Raw genomic sequence first — 27,787 nt, forward strand, 5'->3', positions numbered from 1 at the left:
TAATCCTTAATGCAGGATGGAGTGCTACCTCATGAAGAAGAAGAAGAACAAGAAGAAGAAGAACAACAACAACAACAGGAATAGGAACAAGAGGAGGAGGAAGAAGAAGTAAAATGAAAAAGAAATAAGACAAAGACGAAGAAGAAGAAGAACAACTACAACAACAAGAACAAAAGGAGGAAGAAGAAGAAGAAGAAGAACAACAACAACAACCAAAGGAAGGAGGAGTAGAGGTAGAATGAAGAAGAAAGAAGAAGAATGAAGAAGAAGGAAAAAGAAGAAGGAGAAGAACAACAACAACAAAAGCAAGGAGGAGAAGAAGTAGTAGAATGAAGAATGAACAATAGGAAGACGAAGAAGTAGAAGAAGAACAACAACAACAACAAGAAGAATTAAAGGAAGACAAAGAAGAATGAAGAAGAAGAAAGAAAAACAAAAAGAACAACAAGGAAATGAGAAGAAAGGAAAAGAAGAAAAAGAAGAAAAATGGGAAGAATATAAACAATAGGAAGAAGAAGAAAAAGAATAATAATACTAAGGCGAAGAGGAAGAAAACAAGAACAAAAGGAAGAAGATGAATGAGAAAAGAAGAGGAATATGAACAAGAAGAAGAAGGAGAAGAAGAAGAAGAAGGAGAAGAAGAAGGAGAAGAAGAAGGAGAAGAAGAAGGAGAGGAAGAGGCAGGAGGAGGAGTTATATGTTAATAAAATACAGGGCGGCTGTAGGACTACAGTTTAAATGAAACACGTCTAGAAACTGCCACCTAACCCGAGCTGCTTATATAAAAAGGAAAAATGTGGGTCGGCGTAGACGTCGTGCGCTTTTCTGTAAGCACACGTTTATTTAACATTTCCGGAAGGAGTCTCCAGTGCCAGCGCTTTGTACCAGTCAGAAATACAGGGATCACCTCCTGTTCTCACTCCCGTTATAGCAGCTATAAACAGCCGCTCCCTCACCAGCCTCTCTTTTAATCTCAACGTTAATACGACAAAATAATCCGTCCTGAGACTCGGGTCAAATAATCCGCCCTGAGACCCGGGTCAAATAATCCGCCCTGAGACCCGGGTCAAATAATCCGCCCTGAGACCCGGGTCAAATAATCCGCCCTGAGACCCGGGTCAAATAATCCGCCCTGACACTCGGGTCAAATAATCCGTCCTGAGACTCGGGTCAAATAATCCGCCCTGACACTCGGGTCAAATAATCCGTCCTGAGACTCGGGTCTCGAGGACGTTCCATAAATTTTAATATAACCATGAACAGTTAAAACGCGCCAAGCGTCGTTCGTTCATTAATAAACTCGCTGTGCAAATCGCTGTGGAAGCGGAATACTATCTCCCACATACAAGCTCAAATAATACTCAAAATACTCCGCTTTAAGGCTCTATTTCTTCATTTATCTCTATTATTATTATTATTATTATTATTATTATCATTATTATTATTATTATCACTATTGTTATTATTATTATTATTATTATTATTATTATTATTATCACTATTATCATTATTATTATTATTATTATCACTATTGTTATTATTATTATTATTATTATCACTATCGTTATTATTTTTTTTTCTATTATTGTTACTACTATTATTATTATTATTATTGTTATTATTATCACTATCGTTATTAATTTTTTTTCTATTTTTGTTACTACTATTATTATTATTATTATTATTATCACTATCGTTATTATTTTTTTAATTTTCTATTATTGTTACTATTATTATTATTATTATTATTTTATCACTATTATTATTATTATTATTATTATTATTATTATCATCATCACTATCGTTATTATTATTGTTACTACTTTTATTTTTATTATTGTTATTACTATTATTGTTATTATTATTACTATCACTACTACTACTATTGTTATTATTGTCATTATTATTATTACTACTATTACTATTATTATTATTTTTATTTCTACTCTTATTATTATTATTATTATTATTATTATTATTATTATTATTATTATTAGAGCATTAGAGGAATCCTGAAAGTCTGGGATCCTTGTTCATGTGTTAGATGTAAAAAAAAAGTCATATTTAATGTTTAAGAAGAACTTTATTACAACTTGTTTTGTCTCATGATGAGATGTTACTGTGAGAGTGTAACTTTATCAGACTGTCGTTTTGAATTTGTGTTACAGTTTATACGCTGGAGCTCAACAACTGTTCAACGATTTATAATTAGGGTTCGTTAGATAGAGACTGCGTTACAAAGACATTTTAAAATGCTGGTTCATTTCTCCAAGAGGCCGTAAACAAAAAGAATCGCTTCACACTAACGTGCTCGCAGCTCTAAGGCTCGCTTGCTTGTTAAAGTGAAAATAAGGTCGTGACCTTTGGTTTTAAGAGGCTGTTGTTTTGAGAGTGTGTGTGTGAGTGTGTGTGTGTGTGTTCAGGGCTGACACTGATGTAAGAATAAATGTGATAAACTCCACCAAGAGCCAGACGCCGCCTGAACACAGAGGTCGCCTAGCGACCGAGATCTGTGTTCAAAACAACATCACGCTGACAACAGCTGCTGGGAATAAAGAGTCCCGGTGCGCATGCACACACGCGCGCACACACACACACACACACACACACAAACATCAAAATGTATTAAATATAGCAGCATGTTCAAAGTTTTTCAAGATAATAATAGTGCACCGCGTGTTTGAAGCGGAGTTATTGTTACTACTCTGATTATTTTCTATAACACCACGTCCCTGTGTTTTATTCCTCTTATAGCACAGCAATTTCCCAGCAATTACACTCGGTACGTTTACACGGACGACGATACTCCGATATGAACCCGATTAAGACGATACTCTGATTCAGAAACTAGCATGTAAACAGAGATTATTGAGGACCTTAATCTGATTAAAGTCATACTCGGAGTAAACACAGATGGAATTAAGACGTGTGGAGTTTTCCTGTTTTAGTCGCGTTTTGGACGTGCGTTACAGACATGTACACACCTTAATCACACTATTAACGTCGTGTGCGAGTTTTCACCGCATTGTGAGACAGGACACGTACACACACGGCAGCGCTCGACCGTTTGACGCCAAACGAGAGAGCACGGCTGCGTCCCAAACCGCGTACTTACCTGCTGTATAGAAGGAGAAATACACGTATCTCGGCTACTATATAGACGGTAAGTACGCGGTTTGGGACGCAGCCCACGGCTTCAATCAGTCGTCTATTTGCACGTACAGCACGACAAACAATTAACCGCACTTGAAGCTTTCATAAAATTAATAATAAAAACACCCAAAACTGTATACGGTTCCATAAAGAAGACCAACTGTACGTCGATACGTGAAATTCTGGAGGGACGTCGGACGGCGTGACGTGGGGGCGTAATGACGTGCACTGTAAATCGATCTATGCTCTATAACACGTAAAACCTGAACATGAAAGGAGTATTCTAAAAGCGACTCATGTAAACACCTTAATCACAATATTGTCTTATTCAGAATAAGCTCAGTAATTAGATTACTGCTGTCCACGTAAACGTAGTCAATGTTTTTTTTTAATTAAAGAATTATATAGTTATAGTTCCGTTTTATGTTGTATCGATGGGTCCTATGGGCAGATTCAAGAAAGCAGTGTTTTAATATGAGGAAATGAATGCTCGTTGGACCACGGGTATTCAATACGCCATTCTGAGTCCTGCTCGCACATCCTGCGTCTCTGTGAGCGAATGGGTGTGTGTGTGTGTGTGTGTGTGTGTGTGCTTTACATAGAAAAAACATCTCAATGTCTATTGGACGGTGCGCTCTACGCTTGTCTACACTTGATGATTGCGAGATCTCTCAAAGGGGCGGAACCTCGTAACCAGCTGTCAATCACTGAAACGGTAACGAGCATGACTGACATCACAAACATCCTTGCTGAAAAACCCCCAAAACAATAGAAACCACCACCAAGATTCTAATGGTTTCCACTACAAATACCATTACACACCATCAGTGACGTCATCCTCACTAACGCTCTTGTAGCCGAACGAACACAAATCCCCACAAACCACGCCCAAACATCTAGCGGAAAGCCTTCCCGGAAGCGTGGAGGAGCTTATCCTACCAGCACAGAGCGGGGAATAAATCTGGAACGCGACGTTCAACACGCACATATGATTATGACGGTCAGGTGTCTACAAACTTTTGGTCATCTAGTGTATATACGTTAATAACGCACGTTCTCGTTTATTTCTCTTGGCGTGCATTAACGCACTGATCTAGCTAGTTCATTCTCCTCACTAGATTATATTAGATAGCACTTTTATAGCCGCGTCAATCAGGGCTCGACAAAAAAACGTCATATCATTTATAACACGACACAGATCTATTCCTTCACTGTGACATCATAGCAAGTTTATCTTCAGACATCATGAGCACAAGGTCTGACCACGTGACACAGCATTCAGACGCTAAAACACGCAGGACCCGCGTCATCGTACGGAAACATACGCGGCAAAAGACGAGCCGGAGCGATCTTTGTTCTACGCTAATCTCCAGCTATTATCCTCAAACACAGGTGTTGTTTTAGCAGGCAGGTATGTGACTCAAGTGGCTTTGAAGGTTAACCTGAGCATAGCACAACACACACACACACACACACACTCCTTTATTGTAAAAGGTCACGGGAAAAGCACTGAACACACACATGTGGTGGAATGCGAGTGGGGAGAGCTGTCACTGCTGCGTGAGTTATCGCGTCTGTGTTTGGCAGGGCGAGAGTGTCACGTCCTCTCACGCCGGCGTGATGTGACTCGTTACCTTTGCAGATGAAGCACTTGATGTGGAAGTGTTTGTTCTGCACGCGCAGCACCTCGCCCTTGCAGGCCTGGCCGCAGTTCTGGCACAGGATCGGACCGCTCTGGGCGTGAGGCTTGGGCTGCTGCTGCTGCTCCAGGGAGCCGTGTACGGCCTGCTGCTGAAACGCTGAAACACACACACACACAGAGCGAGAGAGAGAGAGAGACAGAGAGAGAGAGAGGATATGGGTGTTAATTGCTCTAAACAGAAATGACAGCAGTTCTGGTGAGGAACTGTCTCACAGCTCAGATAAACCTGGAGCTACTCATGAATTCATCAGTGATCATCCATATCAACACACTGCTGGTGTTTTGCTTTTTAAAATATATATATTTTTTTAAATGATATAGTCGGACGGATACGTCTTTGTTTTAACTCCATAATTAATTAACAAATTTGACGGCATGATTAATTAATTAATTAATTAATTAATTAATCAACTATCAAATGTTTTTTATAATGAGATATTTGTTTGTGTGTGGTTAGTCATTTCGGTATGACAGCAAATTAGGGCCGGTGTTTAAAGAAATAAAAAATAGAGATTCTCAAAATAATGTTGATAAGAATTCATGGTATCGCTGGAAAGAAGTCGCAATATAAAATCAATAACAGCCGACGTTACGAGAAAATATTTCCGCAATATTCCAAGAATAAAGTGCTAACATTTCAAGAAAAAAACAAAAAACCACAAGACATTTTAGATGAATAGAACCTTATACGAATAAAGCCCTGATGTATGAATGATAAAGTATATGTACGTATATAATCGGAAATAAAGTTAACGAAAATATTTGATTTGAGAATAAAGCTTTAATATCTGAAGAATAAAAGACTGCCATGTCGAGCGCTGAGTGATATAATCGATATACGGTGATATCTACATCGCCATAAATGATTACACGATATACATTCCTGAGATATCGTTGGTACGGTGATGCATTTTTAAAATGTCTTTAATAATTACAAATGAAAATTGTATTGAATAGAGGCGCTGCACGCCTGCGATCAGCACGGCATTGTGGGTAACCTAGGAAACCGTTACGCGAAGTGAAAACGAGTCTGAAAAGAAGTGAAAGGAGTCTAAAGTCACTCGCGCCCCTGACGTCACACACCATCTCTCTCTGTCTCTCACACACACACACACACACACACACACACACACACACACACTGATTCTCATAAAATACCACATCTACCGCCACTTGTTTAGCAAAGGAGTGGAGTAAAGACCGGTTTCAGTCAGACATAGCAACTCCAGCACATTTTCCACTGTCCTGTACGAGCACTACGCGCGTACACAACACATTTCTGAGGGTTAAAGCGCAGCCTCGCGCTCGTTCACTCAGCACCGACTCACTAATCACGCTCGAGACGTTCCCTCTTAGACAAGCTGACTCGCTTCGTACACAGAAACCCGTTTACGCCAAACAGATGCTATTGATCATTTTACAGCGTGAAAAAGAACCGGGAAAATATCGATCTATCGTTTCTATAGCAACAGCTGGTTCACAGGGACTCGTCCGGCAGACGCTCCGCGCATACGGAGTAAAAACGTGTGAAATCGCTGACACGGCGAAGGTTTCTGTGAGGAGACGTTTACGGAAGGAGTCTCCGGTGTCAGCAGCAAAGCTGCAACTTTTACGAGAAGTTTCCCGGACAGAGGGGTTTGATTCTTTTTGTCTGACGGACTAAAAGAGAGGCGGGCGAGGGAGCGACCGTTTACAGCGGCGATAACGTACGTCACATCCTGTCACGAAACGTAACTATAAACGGATAAAAAGCATGACTTTTCTATTTTTCTCCTAGCGGAAAACTACCTGTCTTTCTCAGTGATGTTTGCTGGTAAACGAGGCCTTTTAGCTGTACTCGTGTCCGACGCAGACGAAACGGAGAGGGCTTCGGCTGAACGCGCGTCGCGACGACGTCACGTGACACGTCTTGGCCCGGATCTGCGGAAAATCGTGGGGTCGTTTCGAAAAAAATTGCAAGCTCGTCCGGACGTTCTTGGAGTTTGCTCGCTTTTGTGTTAACGTCTGCGATCGCCAAAATGGCGAAATCCCGGAGGGGGCGACGTAACAATTCCTGGCGCCGTGGAGTTTATCGTGTGACATCATACATAACTCCGCCCCAAATCAGTTTTATACAGAAGCACTGAGAAAGTTTGGGAAATGATGACTTTTAGATGACAATAAAATACGATGATCTCTATAATGAGATAATACTTAGCCAGACAAATGTGTTAATATCAGATTTGTATATTAGATTAGATTCCATTTGTATACCGATTGACATTCTGACGTGCGTTATAGCTCCCCGTGAGAATTATTCTCTTCAGCTGCACCTCAACGCGAAACATGCTGGGAGCGTTTACAGGCTCCTTTTAAACTTAAAACTATTTCCTGACCTGGAACAGGAAGGACTTTACTCCTGCCGTGTATCATAAACCCGATGCGAGCACGTCTCCTGACGTGGACCGCATGACTCGCTCTGTAATTTCGTTACACCGCACTTTTCCTTGGCACGGGTCTCCATTAAAACGACCGTAATGCGTCTTCGTGTCTGAGCGGATGCTCATGAATCCTTCGTCAGAGAAAAAACAAGCAGCCGAAATGTAAGAAATGCGGTTGCTGGCGAGATGCCCGCTGTTCCATGGTGCCCACTCGAGCCGACGCGTGTTTCCAATAAAGATGAAGATAAGAACGTTGGAAGCATCAGGAATTCTCATTAAAAAGGGTGTTCCAGAACCCGATTTATATTTCCAAAAAAAAAACAAAACACAAAGGAAAGTATCATACACATCTGGATACACATCTGGATGTGATGTGGATCCACTTTCCAAGTTCCGTAACGTCACATGGAGGAGGAGGGAAAAAAAAAAAAGCACCACACTTTCATGTTCAGAAAGATCTCCGCGGTTGGTTTTCCTGAACAGACGACCAGCACGACTGTTCGCTGATGAATTCTCCGTTCCGATTGGTCAGAAGGTGTTGATTCATTTCCTACGACAGCAGCTTGGACAGTTTCCATAGTGACGGCCCGTTCACGGGGACTTGTACGACGGACGCTGCACGTAAACGCGTTTTTTTTTTCCGTTCCACGTTGACGCGGCGAGACGTTTATTTGACACTGATGGAAGGAGTCTCCAGTGTCGGCGGTTTGTAACACTCTAAGGTAAATCTGTAACGTTGAATGTTCCGACAACTTCGGGAAGGTTATGTTTCGTGATTCCTGCACTGATAACAGGAACTCGTGTCGCAGACGTTCAACGACACTAAACGTAACTGTAAATTGATTAAAACAAAACAACAACAACAACGACGCGTCGTTCTTTAAGTAACAGGGAGTTGGAAAGTTTCTGTGGTACAAGCAGAATAAACAACAGCAGGGTTCGCTGTAATAGGAAACCCCACACCACCCTGTTGTTGATTATTTTCCTATTACAGCATGAACGAACGAGTGTTTCATTCCTTAGATATCGTATTTAAAATATAAACATTACTCTCTGTACAGACGCTCTCCCCGATCATACTTCGCGCTTCTTTAAACATTCCTTTGCACTGTATATTTGTATATTTATTTATATTTTATTTAATTACTAAGGTACAAATTGCACATTTATTTAAACGTTGATGTTAAAACTTTGTCTTTCCTTGAAACTGTTCAACGTTAATATAGACATTACGGAACCTGCTAGCTTCCGAACGTCTCACTCGTACGTCACTCATTTGTTAATCTGAGCGAACGGAAATCCGTTACGTCTTGTGGGGGGTTTTTACGCATACGACGCATGAAAATAATAATAATAATAATAATACTATCTAAAAACAGTAACAAGTCAACGAGTCAAACCTCTGGCACACAGCACAGGTATTTCAGCCCAGGACGAAAGAACGACATTCCACAGTACCTGTGAATTTTTGGGTTTTGCTTCAGAAATTTTTTACATCGCCCCACGAGTTTTCAGTGGGGTTGAGGTCAGGGGATTGAGCTGGTTTTTTACCGACATTCAGTTACGTCGTGACAAACCGCCCCAAGTGGAGCATTAAAGAACGAATCTTCAGCCCCCGATGCCCAGGCCGGGGTACGCCTCTGGAACGGCCCATTTTCCTCGGCAATTCAGAAGGAAATATAAGTTATGGTAAAATGGTAAATGGCGCACTTATATAGCGCTTTTATCCAAAGCGCTTTACACTGTGTCTCATTCACCCATTCACACACACACACTCACACACCAGTGGTAGCAGAGCTGCCATGCGAGGCGCTAACTTGCCATCGGAGCAACTCGGGGTTCAGCATCTTGCCCAAGGACACTTCGGCATGTGGAGTCATGTGAGCTGGGAATCGAACCACCAACCCTACGATTAGTGGACGACCCGCTCAACCACCTGATCCACAACCACCCCTAGTTATAACAATGTCTGAAACAATTGCTTCCCTTCTTCCTTGATAAAGGACTATTAATGACACGTGTTCTAATTAAACTCCACACTGCTATTATTTTGAACACGCCCCTTTCAATGAACGAGTCGATTACTCAGAACAAGCAGCGTACTTGTCGTGACAGTTGTTTTTCTATTACACTACTACAACAATGACAAGTACATTATTTGCAATGTAGAAATATCACTACTACTAATAAGAGTGGTTCATCAGGTTACTGATGTTGTACTGCAAACACAGCTGTAAAGCTGAAATACAGTAACGGGTATTGGCCTAATGACCCTTTAGCTAATTGGTCCTCCATCCCGTGTCCTTTGACCTGCTGCAGTTCAGCACTTGGGAGCGTGCGTGTGCGCTATTTATTTTCAGAACCGCTTCAGTGTACCACGGCTTTCAGCGGGTCTGCTATAAATAGGAGGCCATGTGAAACGCTCTGTAACACAGCACCAGGCATCCACAGGCACGGTTCTGCTTTCCCGACAAACAACCTGACCAACCTGCAAACCTTCCCAAGCGACAGGAAGACGTGTTTTAGATTTCGACTAATATTTGATTCCAATATTCAACATTTCATAACGTTGGTTGTGTTGCGTGACAGAAGGCAGGCTGCGTCCCAAATTGCATACTATAGCCAGAGAGCGACAACGCCATTAATGTGCTGGCATTACGGCTGGGCGATATGCCAAAAAATATCAATATCGCGATACTCGAGGATATTTCTACGATACACGTAACGTATCGCGATATATAATTTAGCTAACCAACTGTCTACCAAATAATATTAAAATAAACGAAAAAAGGTTCAAGTGAGCTTGACGATACTTTTCGTAACTGTAAATTTTTTTTTTTTAATCATGTCAAATCAACGGCATCCATTCAGTACCATTTAATTTGTAATTATTATTGCGTAACCACAGTATCGATATTATATCGATTATATCGCCCAGCCCTAGCTAACGTCATATATGAATTGTTTCTAAAATCTGATTGGCTGAGCCGTGTGCATATATCAACCACATTGAAGTGAATTCTGTATTAATGCACCATCAATGCCGTTGAATTGTCCACAGAACACCGTAATCTTTACCTGTTGTGTTGCTTAGCAATCAACGCTTACTAGTAACGGACTACATTTCATAGCAATAGGATTGTGAATATTGTTAATAATTATTTTTGTCGCCGTTTTATAGAAGCAAAAAGCCATGTGGTTTCGATGGGGGTTCACGCCATGCCTTCACCTTCACCGGTGATAAAATCCCTGTAACTCACACCCTCAGGTTTGTTTTCATTTAGTTTGGGATGCAACCTACATAATCCCGAGTAGTGTTCTTCTCAGTACTACAAGGTTCGTACACATTTTCACCAATAAATCACTTGTGAGGCAAATTTTCATGACAGTGCATTCCCTGAAACGTCGATGTCTACATGTAAAATAAGAAGAGACATCCATGTCAAAATTTACCGTCGAGTGTTTTACGTAAGACTAAAACCAAAACCAAAATAACTTCAGTGAGGTCAGTGTGTACTGAAGAATGTTTACACAGCGATACTATAAAAGCAGTCCATACAATACAAAGCTCTAGTATGACCACTTGGAGTATATTTGCTGTTCCTAGTCACCCGGGTATACTTAAAAAAAAAGAGTAAAATATCAATGGGGTTATATTTCAAATGTGTTTTTCTCATATGAATTCATAGGGGTGCCAATAATTGTTGCACACCTATATTTAACAAAGTTTTTTTTTTTTAATTTATAAACCTGTGTTGTTTGCAATTGTTTGATATCCATGAGAGCAGAGAATTTTTGTGAATTTTTTTTTAAATAAAAAAAAAACAAAAAGATCAAAAGATTAAACAATAAAGAGAATTTCTCACAGCAGTCTTTGCTCATATTAACCAAGGGTGCCAATATTAGCGGAGGGCGCCGTATACTATTATACAGGTATTTCTGAAGCACATGACTTTTCCAAGGCTTTCTGGGTTTGTTTAATTTTCAAAAACTTACCCAGGCCTGGAAATGGCTATCCCCCCCCCAACCCCCCCCCCCCCCCCCCGGGTTCTTCATGACTGTACAAACCCTGGTGTTATGGCATATGTTATGAAAAAAAAACTCGTTTGCATGAACATGACTGTCACAGTGTACTAGGTGAAAGGTTTCAGCCAAGACAGCAGCTGAAAATATAGCAGTTAGCCATCTGGAGAGTTAGCTAGGACGTTAGCTAGAAGTTATACATCAGCAACAAGTTTCCCGCTCTGATGATGCTTCCATGCAGAAAGAAATAAAAATCCGTACAGAATGCAGACACGAAAATATGTATAAAAAAGTTTGTAGTTCGAGTAACTGATAATCTCATACCAGTCGCAGCTACACTTGACTTTTTTACAGGTATTGTGTTTTTCTTCTTTTTTTTTGTACGCCATGTTAGCTAACTACATTAGCTATGAGCTTAAAAAGCCACGTTGATTGTTCAACACCTCGGACAATCGGTCATTAAATCTTGTCAGCATAGCAGTGCTTTGCTGTTAATTAGCTTAACGTCTCAGTGAAATCTCCAAACTTTAATAGAGGTATTCGAATTTAGTCTAAGAACATGTAAAACATGCTACACGGAAAGATTTTTTAATAAAGTTCCATGTCACAATCGTCGATGTCTTCCTGTTTCACTGTGCATGTACGAGATGGAAGAATAAACTGGTGCAGACGATGGTGTTGAACGGATGTCGCGGTAAATATGGTTATATATATATATATATTAAATCAAGTTCAAATGGAGTTTCACCTTCATTAGCTGTGCCTGATATCTGAACTCTAACTGACCTGATCTGCCCTGAGGTCGTCTAGAACCTTCTGTCCTCAGCAGAACGCCTCACAAAGCAATCCACGTATTACTGCTATAACGCACGACATGCCTCAAAGGTGCAATTCAGCAGGAAAATATGATACGGGATATTTGAGAGGCTTGAAAAGCATATAATTACACCGTTAGGATGGAAAGCAAATACAGTGCTGTGAAAAAGTATTTGCCTCCATCCTGATTTCTTCTGTTTTTTGTGAAGATCTCATATTAAATTCTAATACTAAAGATGAAACAAAGGCAGTCTGAGTAAACACACAGTACAGATTTTAAATGATCATGTTATTTATTGAAGCAAAAAAGTTATCCAATACCAACTGGGCCTGTGTGAAAATGTATTTGCCCCCGTAGTTACTAATTCCCCAAATCAATGAAATTGCATTCATAATGGGGTTCAGCCAGACTAAACACAACCAGGTCTGATTACTGCAAACCCTGTTCAATCACATCAATCCCAGTCTGGGAAGGGTTAGAAAGATATTTCAAAGGCTCTGGGACTCCAAAGAACCACAGTGAGAGCTGTCATCTCCAAATGGAAAAACTCGGCACAGTAGTGAACCTTCCCAGAAGTGTCCAACCTTCCAAAACTCCTCCAAGAGCACAGCGACGACTCATCCAGGAAGTCCCAAAAGAGCCAAGGACAACATCAAAGGACCTACAGGCCTCTCTTACGTCAATAAAGGTCACTGCTCATGACTCCACTATCAGAAAGACACTGGGGGAAAATGTCCTCCATGGAAGAGTGGTGAGGTGAAAACCACTGCTGACCCAGAAGAACATTAAGACTCGTCTGAATTTTGCCAAAACACACCTTGATGATCCTCAAACCTTTTGGGAGAATGTTCTGTGGAATGGTCAACTGAAAGTGGAACTGTCTGGAAGACAGGCGTCCCGTTACATCTGGCGTAAACCAAACACCGAATTCCACAAGAACAACATCATACCTACAGTCAAGCATGGTGGAGGAAGTGTGATGGTGTGGGGATGCTTTACTGCTTCAGGGCCTGGGAAACTTTCAGTAATTGAGGGAAACATGAATTCTGCTCTCTACCAGAAAATCCTACAGGAGAATGTCCGGTCTTCAGTCCGTAAACTCAAACGCAAATGGATTATGCAGCAAGACGACAATCCAAAGCGTTGGAGTAAGTCCACCTCTGGATGGCTCAAAAAAAAAAAGAGAAAGTTTTGGAGTGGCCTAGTCAAAGTCCTGACTTGAACCAGTTGAGATGCTGTGGCAGGACCTTAAACGGGCAGTTCATGCTCGAAAACCCTCGAATGTGGCCAAACATTTGACAGTTATGCAAAGAACAGTGGGACGAAATTCCACCACGGTTCTGTGAAAGCCTGATCTCCTGTTATCGGAAGCGTTTGGTTAGATTTTCAGTTTAAGGGGGGAATTCGTTTTTCACATGGGTGATAGGTGTTGCTTTAATACCAAAAAAAATGATAATAAATAATAAAAACTGTATCGTGTGTTTATTCAGGTTGTCTTTGTTTTATGTCGTACTTCGTTTGAAGATCTAAAACTATTTAGTACAAAAACGGAAGAAATTCACAGCGCTGAGCTTCATCATGATCACAGTATAATAGTTCACCTTTACAGTGTGGCGCAGACGGATGGTAAATTTTCACTTCTTATTTACACGAGGGATGAGAATTTTTTTTTAGGGTCAGTCGTGAGGCAGAGCATCCTTTCCCAGCGGGCTGTGCGGCTCTGCCAGCGAATGTGCTGACTTGGCATTGGCAAAGAGGTCCGGTCCAGCACTTCGCCAAACCTTTTCCAGGTCTGGTCCACCTCTATACACGGAATCTTTTGACCGGCCCTCCACCCAGATGTGTTCCTTTAAGATAGGCCAGCTGTTAGTGATGTCAAACAGCCCTGCGCTACAGAGCAAAATAAAGATTTAATATCAATATAGCGATAAATGATGTCACAATATGCTTTTCCTGGAGATCGTGACATTATACGTTTTCTCCCTACTAGCCAACGTGACAGCTACAAATCGGGGCGGGGTGAAGGCTGACGCGTGCTTCCACCAGCCGTGAAACCAGCCGACCAGAACTTTTTGAAATGCTGCATCATGGGACAGCGCAACACAGACAGAGAACACTCGGAGGCAACAACGCTGAGATAGAAACCGACCCAGTGAGGAAAATAAAGGTTTGTATTATCCATCCATCTTCTATACCGCTTATCCTTCCTTCAGGGTCACGGGGAACCTGGAGCCTATCCCAGGGAGCATCGGGCACAAGGCGGGGTACACCCTGGACAAGGTGCCAATGGTTTGTATTATTATATTTGATATTATTTTTCAATTCAGTTTTGTTTTACGACATTTTTTTTTCTGCATTTGCCATATTTCATATGCTGTTCTTTTATTATTTGGGGTATCTTGTATAATGTATCAAAATACATATTCCACAAAAATGGCTGCGTCATCTGTTAATGCATCATGGATACAAGTAAGAAATAAGAAAATCCCGGGTGTAAATAACGCGGCAGGGTGGGCGGGGTTGCGTTTTTACACGCACGCTGTGGATTAAAGCGTCGATTAAAATGTTACTGCACCTGTTCTGTAACATGGATCCAAAACAAATAAAAAAACAAAACAAGCCTTAAAAACACTTTTCGGTTTGATTTGGTCTTAACGTGGCGTTTACGAATTCAATTAACTGTGCTATAATAACATTTCACATGGCGTCTGAGCTGTCCGAGTCTGCAGATTCTGACTCTCACGTCTGCTACAGTAATTTGCTGACGTTCTTATCCAAAGCACGACTTACACTCGAGGCCGGACAGTTAACGGATCGTTTGCCTCCGTTTCTGATCACAAAAACCCAGCAACAGGAAGCGAATACGGTACGCCACCGTCTTGCCGTCTGCCGGAACAAATCCATATGTTACGTCATCTCTCGTCTCCACTGCAAGCCTGGATCGAGCGGCACGGATTCTGATCGGCTCAAAGCGTCATATAACGGCGATGGACGCCAGTAAAACCCCGCCTCGTTTCCCATGAGCACCAAATGTTTTTTTTCTGTCACTAACAGAGCTGTTAGAGAAATGTTTCAATCCAGCCAGGCAACATTAAAAAAAAAAAAAAAAGCAAGGAATGAGAAGGAAAAGTTGTTCTCCCAGCGCAAAGGTTCCAGATGGATCCAGGAGGTGACACCAGATACAGGATTTCCTGGAAATGAGACTTGCATCATGACTTGGATGGGACGTGCGTTGAACGCAGGTGGAGAACAGGCGGTCGTGTCCAACTTTTACACTCGCGAGTCACGCCGTGTCGAGCTGTTTAAAATTATCAGAGCGTGACGTACACCCGGACGAGCTTTCCAACACCGCAAGAGGAGCCGCGCAGCACCCAATTAAGCCTCGCTATTATAAACCTGAGAAATGTCACACCGCGTTGTGAAATTCTGCCCCTGGCAGCTGGTGGACGCCCCGATCTAATCACTTTAAGGAACTGCTATACGACCATGATGATTTTATTTTAAAAAAAAATATCAATCTACATTTTTAAACAAACTGTATTCAGATCTCCTAACAGGAGAACGTTTTATACTGTTAATAAAGAAAAAAGAAAAAAAAGAAAACACAGGACGTTCAACGGTTCTTGCGTAACACTGGCTTGGACATAAAAAATAATAGCTCCAATTTGAATCCAAAAAAGGCTTTTTTTCAGCCCGATGGCGTCAGAGAACGCTTTTAAATGCACAAAGAACCTTTCACTCGCAAGCTCTTTAGAGAACCAGCTATTCACCAGTGCTTTAAAGACCCCAGAAAGGGTTCTTAACGGCTCTACCACACCCACACACTCAGTTATGACTTGAAGGATCGTAAGTAAGGTTCTTAAGAGTGATCCCAGGAGAACCTTTTCCAGAACCCACAAAGAACCTTATAGGGTTCACATTATCCTGTTAAGGGATGGATGATACCTTGAAGGACCAGTACACCGCTCCGAAGAAACAAAAGGACCGAATAGTTCAACGCAGGAACCAATGAAAAATGGTTCTTGACAAGAAGAAGGTTCTTTGCAGAACCTATGGTGCTGTAAAGAAGCATTGAAGAACCATTATTTTTAAGAGTGTAGAGTATCTACCAATGTGCATTTTATCGGACGTTTTCAGTCAGGATAAACAGATGAATTATTTTATCGCAGCAGTTCTGTAATAAGACGAGTCAGGACTCTGTTGGGTTTCTGTGCGTAGAGTATCGTGAACAGGGGGGAGGGGGAGGGGACGGGAAGGGGGAGGGGTGAGCCTCGTGCTGGACAAATAATCCACACCTCTCCACAATAACACTTTTTTTATGGCATTTTATTATAATTTATTGGCAATTATTTATTTATTTATTTATTTTCACTGGTGACATCAGTGACACTGCTGAGATTTTCTCACCAGCAGTTTCCAGTATTTCCCGGAACGTAGTGATAGGAATTTTTTTTTTTAATTACATTTGAATACAAACCACAAGAGGGTACTGAACTTTTCTGTTTGTTACTGAACGTTCGGTACTTCCCGTAACGCCAACATGATATGAAAAGACATTCCAATAACCCACGTCATCAGTGACGTCTCTAGTCGTTAGCGTGTCTCCGGAGGAACAATCATTTTTGAAAACAATAATTTCTCTACATGCATGCAAATCGACCTCACAAAGCATCTGGGAACCATCACAGTGTTCCTGCACCACCCTTTGTTTATCTCGCATGCCTTCTTTATTACATAAACACACACACACACACACACACACACACACACACACTGAGTTGGACCGGCCTATTGCCCAGAGGGTCCAGATTGCATTACAGCTCATGGAGTGCACAAGCAGCAGACTACACACTAGGTGGAACGCTGAAAATGTTGTTTTTGTGCGTGCTGCACAAATTACTCCCATATTTAATAAAAAATATCGTGCTGTTATCGCTAGGTGATGAAACCATCGGCTTCCAGCTAAATCATAGCAATCGGATTCATTCAGTCATTGTGTCATCAGGTTATTTTGCTCATCATGATTATTATAACATTAAAAAAAATCCTTCCTTTTCCCAACCACACACAAGGGTCCTTGAAATAAGCCTTGCCACCCCAAATGCCACCCCAAATGAACGTTTTTGGAGCAAATCCCTCAAATATTAAGAACAACTATGAAACCAATTCGTCTGCAGTGTCATAGCGTGATCTTTCTTTTTGTGCTAAGAATTACCAAAAGAACTGTACTATGAATAACGTATGCCGTGCCACCCCTTAGTGTAACTCTGCCACCCCTTTCTGCCCACCTAAAAAAAATGACAATTAACTGACTGCATCATTCCACCTGTATGCTCTTATTCATGTGGTTAAATCCATTCTGTGGTTTACATTCAATACCTAGACAGTAATATTATCATATATACATTTTTTTTTAAAGTTTTTTTTTATTTGAAAAAGCAACGTTACACAGCACGAAGCTACAGTTTGAAAGAACACCAGCCTCACCTTTTTTCTCTGGCATTTTCTTCACTCTTCACTGTCAAGGTCTCAGGTGGAAATCCGAATCGAACCCTGTATTTATTTATTTATTTATTTATTTATTTATTATTCTTTAAATATCCGAGAGAATAATCCTGTTTTATCCGAGTCTATTCTCATCCGACATCCTCTCTATGACGAGTCTCAGCTCTGAGGTGAGCGCACACTGGAAGTGAAGCACTCTGGCATTAAAGGCTCATACCGTAGCTGGTTCTCCGGGTTGCCAGATTGACAAGAAACCACCCACGACCCAGCTAAGTTTTTTAGCGTGTGTCCAGGGATTATGCTGCATTCAATCCTGTAAATATATATATCGTCATTTCAAGGTGAACGCACATGTAATGGCATGACAGTGTCATAATTACAACGCAGGAACTCAATAAACAAAAAAGCGTACATGGCGGCCATGTACAGCATACTGGAAATTTAGCATGTTAAGGCTTCTTTATTTTCTTTCAGAGAGTCAAAATGTCATTGATGATATAACTAATCCAATCCAAATAGGGCTTAAGTTGTAGCACCACCGACATCATTCATATAATTCGGACAAGTCTACATTTTGCACAACATCTCAATTGTTTTCGCTCTAAATTGGGATTTTTCCAGCGACACTCTCAGTACTAGTGATGTCACTAATTAATGCACGTTTTTTGGACCAATCACGGCAGAGATTAGAGAATGACCTAGTACGAGAAAAAAATTGCAGCCATAGAACCTGTGTGCTAGTTAACTAACGTTAGTGATTAACAAAACAGTTCTCATTGTTACGGTATATTCAGACAGGTTTGGTTGCTCGGTAGATGACAAATATGAGCAAGTTTCCCCAGAAGTCCTGCGTGAAAATCTGCACTGGAATTTTCTAATCATTCATTCTCTCATTCCACTTCAGTAAAGGCTTTTTTTCCGTGGTGGATCCGGATCCGAATCCTGGAAACCTGGAACACTAGGTGTGAGGCAGGAATACAAACCGGATGGGATGCCAGTCCAGAGCCAATCCATTTCCTGGCATGTTTTTGGATAGCGGGTGGAAACCGGAGAACACAGAAGAAACCCACATGGATATGGGGAGAACATGCATTTTCTTGCTATGTGGAAAAATATCCATCTATTTTCTGCACCGCTTATCTTACACAGGGTCGCATGGAGCCTGGAGACTATGCCAGGAAACTCGGGGCACAAGGTAGGGGCCACCCAGGATGGGACACACCCGTTCACACACCACGGACGATTTGGAAACGCCAATCAGCCTACAACACGTTTTTGGATTGCGGGAGGAAACCGGAGTACATGGAGGAAACCCCCAAAGCACAGGGAGAACATGCAAACTCCAGAAATATATACATACACGTATACATTAAGGAATTTCCTATTGATTGATAGACTCTTATTTTGGGTGGATTTCAGTCTTCAGGCAGGAAATTAATTTGTATATTCTCTTTTGTTTTGTTTTTCTGGAATATTAAGGTTTAAAAAGCTTCATCAAATGGGGCTGAAAGGTCCTCTTACATTTTATTTAGCAAAGTTACAGATCGGATTGATTTCAAATGAACCGAACAGCTCCACAATCCTGACTGAAGTGAAATCCAATCTGGCAACCCTGTAATTCCTGTAAGACAGACTGGCCAATTTATTGCAGCAATGTATTATAAATAGAACATTCTCTACAACCGAATACCCATCGCAGGGGTCTCATGGCACCGGATGGGGGGCGGCAGACGACATTTAACCCCTTCTGGTGGGGGTTAATTATTTATGAAAGCTAATTGGTGCGACGCAGGCTTCCGGTTAAAGCGTTGATGTGCTGTTAATGCACTTTTCTGTGCGTTGAAAGTGCGCGTTGCTGATGGCAACCTAAATAATTTATACTCCTGCAGAACAAAGACGCAACATGAAGGACGAACAAGGATCTATGTATATAAAATAATTTACAGAGGGGTTTTTTATTTTCCCGTACAGAATTTCGAGGGGATTTTTTTTTGTGATTTTGTGCCCGGAAATATTTAAGTAATTTTTTTTTTTGTGCTACTTGAATTGGTGAAATTGCAATTGCATGTATTTGTTTGTTGGTAAACGAGACCTTTTAGCTGAACTCGAATCGAAGAGGGCTTTTGCACGACTGAGCGTCGTGACGACGTCACACGGCCCGAATCGGCGGAAAATCTGCGGCCATTTTGAAAAACTGGAAGCTCCTCCAGATATCGCGGAGTTCCTGGAGGGCCTGCTTTTTTAAAAAAAAAAAAATACATCTGCTCACTCAAAAACTCACTCCAAATCTATCTTCCCTTGTGTTTTGAGTTTCGTAACTGAAATAAAACAGCGATAAAACCCCTGAGATTCCTCGGTTTATTTATTTATTTATTTATTTAACCTCGTTGCAAACGGCCCCCGAAACTGCGGCCTCGCATTCCTGATTTCATCACGAAGGCAAGACTGACGATACAGTAATGACAAAACTGTTATCATCAGGACTCCACTTGGAGTGGGAGGTCACACACGGACGGAGAGCGGCTCTAATGAACATGACGTCTGCTTTAACAGACCAAAGAGGCATTTATGACGCCTGGGTGATTTCTTTACACATCCAGTTCATTTAATTACAGCGTTACAGATTAGTAAAGTTTTACAGACCATCTTTTTCCCAGCGCTGTCGAAGCTTTTCCTTACTATAAACTATTATTATTATTATCACTATACTATTATTGACGTTTTAGCATCTTCACTTCGTAACCTTTAGGACGAGTTGTACTCGGACCTCAGGCATAACTACGGACGTAAGCGTTGTTGAGAAGTTGCGTGAAAGCTATGCATGTGGGGAGGAGCTTGCTGGAAAAGGGGCGTGTCTCAGTCGCACTCAAAGTTGAACTTAAGTGCATTCTAGTTGCTCAGTTGATGTCAGCTCTATTGAGGAGCAGTAGTAAAGTCCAGCAGCACAGTTTACACGTCAAACGTCATGCTGAAATGTACGTTTTGGCTGTAAATACGCAAAAAATTTAAACCGTATTAAATACATAAACATAGTATTGTCTCTTTAAAGTGCACGGATTAATCAGACGTCGCTTCTCCAGGACAGAATTTTTATGAATAACGCTGTGACTTGTCTGAGAACGAGCTGTACGCGTAACAGGAGAGCGCATCGGATTTACCCAAACATAAGCACTGAATGATGAATTAAAAGTGTGATAAAATCTTTTTTTGGTCTTTTCGTTACCAAGGTGTCACACAAGAAACATCTCATGATGTGTAAAAGCAAAGAGCTCTCCCAGTATGCAAAACATATTGATGGAATCGGATACAGACGTATTTCAAAACTTCTGAATCTTCCAGTAAGCACCATCGGGGCAGTTATCCACAAGTGGAAACAACATCACTCCGTCATCAACCGGCCACGCACGGGAGCTCCTCGCAAGATTTCTGACCAGGGAGTCAGAAGAATGGTAAATGGCGCACTTATATAGTGCTTTAATCTAAAGCGCTTTACACTGTGTCTCATTCACCCACTCACACACCAATGGTAGCAGAGCTGCCATGCAAGGCACTAACTTGCCATCGGGAGCAACTCTGGGTTCAGTGTCTTACCCAAGGACACTTCGGTATGTGGAGTCATGCAGGCCGGGAATCGAACCGCCAACCCTACGATTAATGGACGACCCGCTCTACCACCTGATCCACAGCCGCCCAAGAATAGTCAGAAGAGTAGCCCAAGAGCCAAGGACCACTCGGAAAGAGCTCCAGAAACACTTGGAGGCAGCAGGTGCCATCGTCACAGATAAAACAATAGGCAATGCACTCCACTGCTCACGCTCACCCGCAAGACTCCATTACTAAAGAAAAAGCATGTTGAAGCTCGTATAAAGTTTACTACGACTCATTTGGACGAGTCTATGAAATACTGGGAGAGTGTAGTCTGGTCAGACGAGAGCAAACTGAACTTTTTGGCTGTCATACTACACACCATGTTTGGAGACGAAACGGCACTGCACATCACCCTAAAAACACTACACTAACAGTGAAGTCTGGAGGTGGAAGCAAATATAAATATATATATATATATAGGAAATATATTTACTGAAAAAAACATTGATGCGTCCAATACTTATTTCACCCACTGTATATATATCAAAACAATCGTCAGCAGAAAAAAAAATATCACAATAAAATCTAAACACAAAAACAGTCAAATAAAGTTAAGTTAAGAATAAAGTGCAATAGACGGCAGATGAAACCGGCATGGATAAAAATGAATTCGTGATTGCTATGAGTCTTCCGTGTGTAGTTTGACCGCCGTGTCTCCGTCTCTCTCTGTACAGAAATGAACGATGACGAGATCAAAGTGATTGGCGTTTGTAATAATAGCCACAGCAGGTGGGCCTGAGTTTCACCTTTTCACACACACACACACACACACACACACACACACACACACACACACACGAGTGGTTATTTCCCAACAGCTGCTTCAGTGGGTCGAACCCTCACCTAAACCTGATACAATCCGATATCATCTGAATAAAAGCCAGAATGTATATTAGATTTACTGCTCGTGAAACGCCGTCTGGGCAGATCGTGGAAAATACAAACACAATATCAAAGACACGTTGTTGCAAGGAGGTTTGTGTGTGTGTGTGTGTGTGTGTGTGTGTGTGTGTGTGAGAGAGATAAAGACAGAGAGAGAGACAGAAGCTCAGTGTTCAAAGGAAACACGTTACATAATTCACTCATACTCTCTCTTATACACGTCCTGTGACTATCCCTGACAGTTAATACATTTCCTTAGTAACTACTGACAGCCGAAACAACACGTGTGTGTGTGTGTGTGTGTGTGTGTGTGTGTGTGTGTTATGCAGCGATGTGCCTTTAAAGGTAGGTTCACCACCATACAGCGACTCACAGCAACAAAGCGACTGGAGACTATTAATATTCAACGAGAGCTGACAGCATGATCGACAGCGATCATTGGCGACTAGATGTGGGCGTGTCCAGTGATGTGACGAAGTCAAGAAAAGTTTATCTTTATGCAAATTTGGAGCGACTTGGTGCACTATATATACACACACTGGTGAATCTGATATCCAAACGCTCTCCGTGCAGAATGTTTCATTTTAGCGGCAGGAAAACTGATGTGTTGTCCAAAGTGGAATGCGAGTTGCGCCACTCACCGATAAATACTGGTTACTATGGCAACCAGTAGTAGGAACGCCTACTGGTGACTACACAGTTACACACGACTGGTGACTTGCAGCCATAAAAGTGCTGTAGGTGTGAACGTAGCTTACGGCAGTGAAGAAATCATGCTAATTAAACCTCTACGTGGATCTCCCAGGGATGTAAAAGAAAAGGTCGAGCTGTGACAAGAAAACATTCGGATTGAACTCGGTGATAAAATTACGAATCTCGCGATGCGCTTTGCTTACTAAAGCTACGCACTTCGAACCTACGCTGGTTCACACAATGTGCTGCTGCATTCCCATTCAATAAATGATCATTTCTTAAAAATTTGAACGCTATTTTATAAAAGAAACTCACAGGATAGGTTTGTTTACATCTAAATTTTCACTATACGTCACTATAACGCATTTATCCAACCTTGACAAAAAATTCAGCAGAGGAAAAAAAAAAACGTTTTACCGCGGCATGCTAACAAATAGTATTTAATTCAAGTGAAATATACCGAATATAGCCAGACTTCGCATTCTGAGACTCATTATGAGATTATTAAAAGCTTATTTCAATTGAAATTGTCTTGAATTTCATGTCCTCATGGCTGATGAAGCAATAAGCGGATAAAGAATAACGCTGCGCTGAACGATGTTTAATAAATGAATAAACTCTCAAAGAGTGGAACTGCTAAATTTGCTTCAATAATCGCACTCTTTCATAACGCAGGCCCTGAGCGAAGACACAACAATGAAGTTGGGAACGTTCCAAACTTGTTAAAGGACTACGAACAATGCCCACTTCCACAACAAACTGTAACGCACCACCAAATGACCTGCAGCCAGAATGTGGATGGGTACACACCCTGTACGAAGTCGTCTCAATTCACATCTCTAGACACGGGTTATAGGTTTCTGCATTATGTATAAATGATAGACATTAAAATAAACATGATAGCTCATAAATATTTGCTAAATTCTTGCAATAAATACTGGTAAGGTTGCAAACCCCATCTGATATTCCTTTGCACAGATAGCGGGTGTAATTACTTAAGAATTTCAGCCGGTTCCTTGTCTTCCCTTGCCTTGGAGAACGGCTTTTTCTTAGCGTGTTCAATACTTTTTTCCCGTGTCATTCCACTTTATTACACATAACTTAATTTACAGACTTTAATGTTGTGAATTCTTTATATTTCCGGATTTCTTGAGTTAATACTGACGTCTGGTGAAAATTTCATGTGAATAACCTCATTGGAAATATATTTACTGAAAAAAAATGTTGATGCATTCAATACTTATTTCCCCCACTGTGTGTGTGTGTATATATATATATATATATATATATATATATATATATATATATATATATATATATACAGAAACAGTCAAGTATAGTTAAGTTAAAACTTTAACTTAAGGTAAAGTTAAGTTAAGAATCAAGTGCAACAGACATAAAATAAACATAATAGCTCATTAATATTAGCTAAATTGTTGCATTAAATATTGGTAAGGTTACAGTCTTTTCTGTTAAACACATTCATTTCAGCATGAAAATACAGAGTTAAAAAATTCAATGACTAATAATACGCTAAGCAGTATATATATATATATATATATATATACACACACATACATATCACGTAAACATTAAAACATCAAGATAATGTCTGTACTGTCGCCTGTTTTCTCATTATTCCTGTCACCAATTAAAATAGAGAATGTTAAAAAGTCTGCATTGTGCAACAAATATTTCAATATTGAAATAGTGGCGTGTAAACAGGGTGAGCAAGTTTTTAACAAAGAACTTCATTTAACTCTGTATAAAAGGCTGTGTGAAAGCTAGCCCTGTTCAAAAACTTTAATATAGTGCAGCTGAATTAACAATCCATAAACATCCATAAAATTAAACATCATGATTCAATTTACGTAACATTCGAGACTTACTGTAAGTGATTCTGTTTACTTGGCTTTTTTTTTTTAATTACACGATTCGTTTGACATACAGTGCAACATCAAATGATGGAAACACAATATGGGACGGCTAGGTATACGGTATATACTGTATACGTGATAGGGAGGTAACCAAATACGACTACATTATTTAGAATGGGACTGGGTTCCTGAGGGATGCAAAAAAGTTACACAAACAGGAGGTTTTCACCTTCATGCAGGTGTAAGTGAGTGGCCATGAAGTTCGCGGGACTCACATGTGGATGCCCAGCCACCCATTCCTGTACCACTTATCCTACACAGGGTCGCAGAGGAGCCTGGAGTTTATCCCAGGGAACATGGGGCACAAAGTGGGGGACGCTCTGGAAGCAGGGCACAATCGCACACCCATGTCTTTGGACTGGGGAGGAAACCGGAGTACCCGGAGGAAACCCCCAAAGCACAGGGAGAACATGCAAACTCCACGCACATAGGGCGGAGCCGGGATTCAAACCCCCGAGCCCAGAGGTGTGAGGCAAACGTGCAAACCACTAAGCCACCGTGCCCGGTTCTGAAGAAAAAAACACACGCACGGGCTTTTCTTTACGTCATGTATTTTTCTTAACAATATTTTACCATCGCTTGTAGCATTCGCATACTAAACATACTAACTAATAACTAACTAACTTCAAATGAACGGGTGGACTGATGGATGGATGGATGAGTAAAGTTCAGCATTATCTGTAAGAGGCTGAACAGTAGTGTGTAGTGCACTCATTGGGATGAGTCTGAGCCTGCCACGATTAAGTTAATCCCGTTAACTCGTCCTTTTGAAGTTGCTTTACATCTCATTCGCTACACTGTATGTCCCCTAAGGACTTTACACACATACACACACACACACACTTCTTCTCAGATGATGAGGTTCTCTCTTGTATATGAGGCTTCTATAGAATATGTCTCGACATGCATTGTGCCGTCTCAGTGTACACACATCTGTACTGAGGTGATCTTGTGCTACAATAAATACATTCATATATATACAGCATATTAGCCCTGTGATGCCTTGGCATTCCAGCCAGGGTGTATTCCCAGTCCAAGGTGTATTCCCAGTCCAGAGTGTATTCCTAATCCAAGGTATATTCCCAGTCCAGGGTGTATTCCCGAGTCACACCCAGTGTTCCCGGGAGAGACTCCAGATCCAGGATAAAGCGTTTACTGGAAATGACTAAACAAATGAAAATACACTGCCCAATATTTCACTGACAATCAACGGACAATGCTACTATTTTACTTTTTAGCTCTTACACTAATGCAACTCTGCGTTCACGCTAACAAGCAACAAAGAGACAGGCGGCCATTTTCAATTCCATTTTCAGAGCGCGACAAATCGAATAGCGCGACATGTGTGGTGAGATTTTCTCAACCTTATGCATATTAGGTCAAACGACAAATCCAAACAATTGGCTAGAACGATTCCTCGGTACAATCGCATGGCGCGTGCGTATATGTAAATATTTTTTACATTCCCCCTTACAGGAAGCTACATTTACTGTCTGATGTGCAAAAATGGAATAAAAAAGCTTATCCTGTCATATACAACCTCTCATTAAATGTGTCTAGAGACATTATGCAGAAGAATAAAGCTTGGAAGGACGTAGAAGAGATCACTGGGGTCTCTTCTAGAGAGCGTTTGTAGTTAGTTAGCTAGTTAGTTAGCTTGCACCGCTAATGGCTAATACAAAGCCTGGCACGGAAACATGTAAACCAATTTTCACACGGATTTGTGAAAGCGTTATTTTATTTGCGTTCAACTATATAGAAGAAGATTTACACACATATAGGCATATATATACACACACTGTATGTTGGTGCCTCTGGTCAATGTACGCAACTAGTAGTGTTAGCTGGCTCTGCTAATCTGCTAGCAAAGCTAATACAAATCCTGCCACATAATGAACATCAAACATGCCATTTTCACACTGATGTCACTTTATTAAAATATTTGAATACATTTTAACCAAACCTAAACTGTAGTATATAAAGTGTAGTAGTGTAATGTAAATCATATTAAGTTAACACTTGTGTCATACACTTGTGTCATGTAATGATGTTTTTTAATAAATTTGAAATGTGAATGTATTGTACAACTACACTATAAATCATTTCAGTTTTTGATTTTTAAAAAAATTCTTCTCTTTCCCAGTCATGAGGAAACAATTAATGCTAATGATTTTATGTCTGTATTACCGGGAAGGCATTTTTAAACCGCTGTAAATGCAGCGAAACAACGCAAATCCACACAAGAGGTTTTTATAACATAATACACTTCCGTCAGTCTCTTTCATCTCTGATGCTCACATAGCAAACCTCAGCACTCTCTCTCTCTCACACACACACACACACACACACACACACTTTTAGTCAGTTCAGCAGATTAGCTCCACACAGCTCCAGAATTTTTGCCACTCAATGAAAATGAGTACGAATGAACATATAGATATTACAAACATGATATTTCTGAGCTTAAATATACTAGGATTTTGTGTTGTTTAATTTTAACAGGATATATTTTTTAGCATGAGGTGCCAATGTCTAAGCAAAGTACTGGTTTTTAAATTATTGGCACCCCACATTTAATAACATCAATTGCTGAAGTCTTTCGCGAATGTCGTATAATTTCTTCGTCAATATTCGTATTAATAACCATTAGAAAGCGCTGAATCAGTGATCCAACTGCTGTTCTAAACAATATAATCTTTACAACACACCAGTGTTCCAATCTCAATGCTGTAACAGGAAAATAATCAATGACGAGGTGTGGAGCATGATGTAGTGGAGTTACTGTTACCAACCCGAATCTGATTATTTTCCTATAACGGCACATCTGAAAGTGTCTCATTCCTCTTACACCATACACGTTTTTATTTATTAAAGAATGACGTGATATCCAAATTGTTGTCCAATGCTCTGATAGATTGTCCCACTTTTCTGAGCTTCAAAATGGCTTGCTTTTCTCCCATAGACAGCTCTCTGGTGTTCATGTTGGTTTATCCTTTTTAACAACAAA

The 27,787-nt window shown here is 40.8% G+C and overlaps 1 protein-coding gene across 5 annotated transcripts in view; it reads right to left on the reverse strand.

The window, feature by feature from the left end:
• Nucleotides 1-27,787, reverse strand: part of ablim2 (actin binding LIM protein family, member 2) — a 103,497-nt gene that overhangs the window by 66,739 nt on the left and 8,971 nt on the right. For 4 of the 5 annotated variants that reach the window (XM_053639306.1, XM_053639304.1, XM_053639305.1 and 1 more), the window contains exons 1-2: nt 17,603-17,869; nt 4,788-4,952 (exon numbers count right to left, since the gene is read on the reverse strand). In XM_053639306.1, coding sequence (XP_053495281.1) covers nt 4,788-4,952; nt 17,603-17,618 — 181 coding nt within the window. In that variant the 5' untranslated portion in view covers nt 17,619-17,869. Of the gene's footprint in view, nt 1-4,787; nt 4,953-17,602; nt 17,870-27,787 lie in introns of those variants that run through there. The other variant, XM_053639303.1, reaches the window with a different exon arrangement.

This window comes from Ictalurus furcatus, chromosome 13 (genome assembly GCF_023375685.1).
Source record: "Ictalurus furcatus strain D&B chromosome 13, Billie_1.0, whole genome shotgun sequence".
Classification (NCBI taxonomy): domain Eukaryota; kingdom Metazoa; phylum Chordata; class Actinopteri; order Siluriformes; family Ictaluridae; genus Ictalurus; species Ictalurus furcatus.